Genomic DNA, 5978 nt, shown 5'->3' on the forward strand with positions numbered 1-5978 from the left:
CACAAAACCTTGACAATATCTTCACAAAACCTTCACAAAACCTTCACAAAACCTTCACAATATCTTCACAAAACATGGCATCTTCATCACAATACAAAATCAAAGCTCACGTCAATGGTGAGACTTATGAATGTGATATGTCTGGCTTCCAATTTAGAAACACCGAATGCACTCGTTTTTGTCTAAAAAGTGGAGCTGACTTCTCTTACCTGAAGAGGAAGATTGAGTCCAAACTAAGACAACCCGTGTCCCAAATTTTTTATCAACAACCTTTTTTTTCAGAAAACAACTCTGTCAAGTTTTATAAGTCATTGATTCAAAATGACATGGAGACACAATACATGCTTCGTAACCATGAGTACTCTGGTTACGAATACATAGTGTTGTACATTGTGTTGGAACAACCTCAACCAACTCAGAATATTCAATCACAGGTTATTGATCCTGTGATTGATGACGAACAAGATGCTGAGCACCACGTTGAAGACGATGTGGTTGATGATGCTGAAGACGTGGTTGATGACTTGGTGAACCGTCATTCTGAAGACGAAGACCAAGCTGAAATACCTATAGCGCAACGCTACTCACCTCCTGCGCACTTCACAACACTTAACTTGGGCGAGGATGAGCCCTCATCAGATATGTTCTACAACCCATATATGAGGTCTGATGAGGACTTAAAGAAGGGTGACCAATTTCGGACCAAGGAAGAGTGTCTGTTAGCAATAAAGAACTGGCACTTGAAAAATTGTGTTGACTACGATGTTATCAAATCAAATCCGGAAAGATACGTTATTGTATGCAAAAATCCGGAGTGTGGATATAGGTTGATGGCATCGTACAAGAAGAAGCATAATGCGTGGGTGATAGGGTCCATATCTCAAGCTCACATTTGCGTCAACACCAACATGGCACAGGATCATCGCAAACTTAGCCATGACATGATCTGCCATTCCATATTACCTCTAGTTGAGGCTGACCCGTCACTGAAGGTCAAAATAATTATCTCCCATTGTGTGGCTGTTTTCAAATATACACCGTCATACAGAAAGGCTTGGTTAGCGAAAACCAAGGCAATTGAACTGGTGTACGGTAACTGGGAGGAATCATACAAACAACTACCACGCTACCTGGCTGCACTACGATTGTATTCACCTGGGACGGTTACTATAATGGAGACCTTGCCTGCACAATCCCCTGACGGAACTCGTCTAGAAGGTAATGGAATTTTCCATAGACTTTTCTGGGCATTCCGTCCCTGCATCATCGGGTTCACATTCTGTAAACCACTTGTTCAAGTCGATGGAACTTGGCTGTATGGGAAATACAAAGGATCGTTACTGATGGCGGTCGCACAAGATGGCAATTCAAATATTTTCCCAATAGCCTTTGCATTGGTGGAAGGAGAAACGGCTGCTGCTTGGAGTTTCTTCCTTAAGAATCTTCGAACGCACGTGACTCCACAAGCTGGCATCTGCGTGATCTCTGACAGGCACGCTTCAATAGACAGTGCATACAATAATCCAGCAAATGGTTGGCATGACCCCCCGTCTACCCATGTCTACTGCATCAGGCATATTGCTCAAAATTTTATGCGGGAGTTCAAGGATAACTTCTTGAAGCAACATTTGATAAACGCGGGGTATACCTTAAACCAACCTGGATTCCAATACTATCGCCGGGAAATAGTGTTGGCAAATTCTGATGCAGGGAGGTGGATCGATAATATCGACCGAGCGAAGTGGACTAGATCATATGACGATGGGGTGAGGTGGGGCCACATGACAACAAATCTTGTGGAATCAATGAACGGCGTGTTTAAGGGCATACGTAACCTCCCGGTAACCGCATTGGTGAGTGCGACGTATTTTCGGATGGCAACGTTGTTCGTAACAAGAGGCAGGCGCTGGAATGAAGTGTTGCAGACGAGTCAAGTATATAGTGATGCCTGCATGAAGTTTATGAGGCAGGAATCTGCCAAAGCCAGCAGCCATCGGGTTACGGAATTCGACCGCCATGGCCACACTTTTAGTGTCAAGGAAACAATTGACCACAACCAATGGCTGCCCAGACAAGAGTATAGGGTCCTAATACCAGACCGTTGGTGCGACTGTGGTCAATTTCAGGCCTATCGTATGCCTTGTTCCCATGTCATTGCAGCGTGTTCACACAGCCACTTCGATGCATTATCGCTAGTGTCTCCAATCTACAAAGTTGCAACATTGCTCAATGTATACGACAATCCCTTTCCGGTGGTAGCATTGGAGGCGTATTGGCCAGAGTATGACGGGGAAATTGTTTGGCACAACGAATCGATGCGGCGGAATAAAAATGGTCGCCCAAATAGCAGGCGCATTAGAACTGAAATGGACGTCGCAGAGAAAATGCAGAGGAAGTGTAGCATATGTAGACAACTAGGGCATAATAAGAACAAATGTCCATATCGTGGATCTAGTTCCACAACTTAGTTTTCACTTTCATAAATCTGTGTACCAAAATCATTTTAAATTAAAGTTTACTTTTTATTCCAAATAGAAGATGACACTTGAACAACAAACACAAACATCTAACATTACAACACCAATTACTAAAACAAAAACAAATACTGGAACAAAAACAAGTACTAAAACAAGAACAAGTACTAGAACAATAACAAATACAACAACAACATGACAAACAACCATTAAAATCTAAGAAATTACAACAGGTAAGACTATGTCGTCTGATCCATGCATCATTTGGATGCAATCAATGTCGCTTTCAACTTCAACCCACCAACGTATCGTTTCTCCAGTTTCAAATGAGAACCTTGTTCTAAGCCTCTGAATCCTTCTGATGACTTTACCAGGTTGGTAATCTCCCTCTAACCAAGACATCAAGGACCTTTTTAGTTGGTCTAACGAACGGATGTTCCAAAATTTCATCTCCATTGGGGGTTTCAAAGGCGAGAAAATAACATGCCCATCCCTTTTTAAGATTACTGGTTCAGGATCCGGGCGCCTTGATGATGTTCGCTGCCATGACGACGGTCTTGGGGATGCCATGAACTCAACTTGATACAGAAAGTGATAGGAAACAGTGGTGAAGAAAATGCAAGGAAATAACACTTTATTTATAGGAAAAGATCTGGGTTGTACACCAGTCTACCTAACCCTAATTAGTGTCGCACTTGATTACTTAATCTTATATGGAATTAGGGTTTCAATTAGGTCATAACTACCAAACTCTAATTATAACCGATCAATAAACCCTAATTATAATTGATATATAGATGATTAATCCTAATTCTTTCAAAAAAATTTAAATAATAATAATTACTTATAAATTAAATTAGTATATATATAAATTAATATATATATATATATATATATATATATATATATATCTTCTAAATAATTTTATTTATATATATGTGTTAATATAAATTAATATAATTTAGAAAAAATATAAATTCATAAATTAAAAAAAATTAAAAACAAAAAAAAACAAAAAAAAACATATTTAAAAAAAAAAAAAAAAAAAATTTAAGGGTAGGCGCCACTCCTAGTGGCGACTTGCCCTACCCTTTAAGGGTAGGCGCCAACTAGGGTGGCGCCTATGTACAAAATTAGGGCAAAAATTGCCCAATTTTGTAATTTTTTGGAAAAAATGGATATTTTTGAAATTTTTTTAAAAATTTTGGATATTTAAAAAAAAATTCTATTTACAGTATATTTATATGATATCAAATCTTCTATTAATTTTAAAATTCAAATAACACACTTTTCTATTATTTTAAATTTAAAATCATACACATTATTTTTCTCTAAAACCAATCATGCATTCAAAGGATATTATATGAAAGAGACTTTTTAACTTATTGACAGAAAACAAAACAAAATACCAACAAACAAAACTAACATAAACTTCACTCTTTGCAAAGAAGAAGTGTTAGCTAAATCCTCGGAACAATTGCGCTTCATGGAGGCGATGGATCAGTATCAGGAGCAGGATCTTGTGGGATACCTGGAAACTCAGAAACCACCGGAGGCGCCATGAAAACATCAACATCCGGTGTTGGCATGGCGGAAACCGGTGGTTCCTGCGGAATTTCCGGCGTTGGGTTTGGCATGGTGGAAATTGGTGATTCTTGAGGAATCTCTGGAGAAGGAAGAGAAACGTCTGGTGTTGGTGTAGCCAAAACCGGCGGTTCCTGTGGAATCTCTGGTGTTGGATTTGTCACGGTGAAAGATGGTGGTGATTCTTGCGGAAGTTCTGGAGCCATGGGAGGGGGAAGCAAAATAGCTGGTGGTGGAGATGAAAATGAAGATGGATCTTGTGGTGTCGTAACTATAGGAACAAGTGGCGGTGGAATAGTAAGGTCTGGTGGATTTGTGTTGGAAAAAGAAGGAGGTGATAGTAATGGAAGTGCTGGTAAGTCTGATAAGGGAGGAGGAATAACAAGTGGTGGAAACTGAGGAAATGGAGGCGGCGGAGACGGGACTAACGGTGGTGGTGGAGGTGATGGTGGAATTGGTAGAAATGGTAGAAATGGACAACAGGGTGGAATAGGTGGTAATGGTGGTAATGGTGGTAATGGTGGTAATGGACAACAAGGTGGTGGTGGAGGTGAAGGACATGGAGGTGGCGGAGGCGGCGGACAAGGTGGAGGTAGTGAAGGCGGTAGTGGACAACAAGGCGGAGGTGTTTGATCAAATGGGTTATCAGGGGAAGGAAAAGTAGGGAAAGGCCAATAGCCACAACAATCAAATAGAAAAAGGTAGAATGGATCACAAGTTGAAGTTGGTATCCATTTTCTTCCAAAGTTTCTTCTTGATCTATAAAATGTTAACTCTTGTTCATTTTGGTGTTGAGAGTGATTGGAGGTTTTGGATTCAACTAGAGTTTGTTGTGTGAAGAAAACAAGACATAGAAGTAAAGGTGTAATCATTACACTTGCTTTCATTTTGTAATAGAGGTTTGGTTTTTGTTGACATTCTAGTAGAGCTACTATATAACAACACAAACTAGCATTGTAATTTGTAGTTTATTTTCATTTTATTTATTTTTAGTTATTTAAGTTAGCTTTGTGTATCAATATGCGTGGAAGACTTAAATGCAGCGTGCAGAGGTTTTGACAAGAATTTAGAGTTTGAATTCCAAAGCTAAACTCAAAGATGAAATAATAGACCTTTAGTAGTTAAACTCAAAGATGAAATACTATATTTTTTTTATTTTTGAAGTAATTTTAGTACTTGTTATAGTAGATAAGTTAAACATAAACATATGTAATGGTACGTTTTAATATGTAATGGTAGTTTTGAATATTATGTGTTTGCAGTTTGGTTTTGAATAACTAATTTTAAAATTCTAATTAGATCAAATCTTATGTCATTAATTTGAATGGGTTTTTGATTATTAAAATTATACTATTTATATTAATATTAATATTAAAAAAAATAGAAAATTGTGTAGATATAATATAGACTATATATGAAATATCAATATTATAAAATATTGAATGTAATTATGCTTAAGGATTTATTTATCATATGAATTAAAATATTACAAAACAATAAATTAATGCAATATGTGCATTTGATTTAGATCGGTTTCAAAAAATATTGATGTGATTTAAGAATATATCCAAACATATCAATTACTAATATTCATTTTTTTATAATTTTTTAATTATTTTTTAATCAATTTATGATTACTATTAGTTTAAATTAAGAAAAAGAAATTGCATGAAAATGCATCTATATATTCTTTGAAACAATTAATAAGGTGTTGTTATTTTAAATTTATTTTAAAATGTAATTTTTTAAATTGGAATTATGAAACGGTGGTTATAATGAAAGCGACAATATTTTATTTTATTTTTTAAAAACTATGTGTTATCTAAAAAAAATTCTTACATTAAAACATCCCTAATTCTCACTTTATAAATAGATATAGAATCTATCGAAAATGTGAACCATTTATTATCACGTTAGTGC

General features: G+C 36.7%; 1 protein-coding gene across 1 annotated transcript; it reads right to left on the bottom strand.

Moving 5' to 3' along the window:
- Positions 1-3748: 3748 nt before the first annotated feature.
- On the bottom strand, positions 3749-4997 carry LOC127105374 (vegetative cell wall protein gp1). The gene has a single exon (XM_051042551.1). The coding sequence runs from the start codon at positions 4943-4945 to the stop codon at positions 3959-3961; it is 987 nt and encodes a 328-aa protein (XP_050898508.1). The 5' UTR covers positions 4946-4997; the 3' UTR covers positions 3749-3958.
- Between the last annotated feature and the right edge of the window lie 981 nt (positions 4998-5978).

The sequence above is a fragment of the Lathyrus oleraceus genome, chromosome 7 (assembly GCF_024323335.1).
Source record: "Lathyrus oleraceus cultivar Zhongwan6 chromosome 7, CAAS_Psat_ZW6_1.0, whole genome shotgun sequence".
Classification (NCBI taxonomy): Eukaryota; Viridiplantae; Streptophyta; class Magnoliopsida; order Fabales; family Fabaceae; genus Lathyrus; species Lathyrus oleraceus.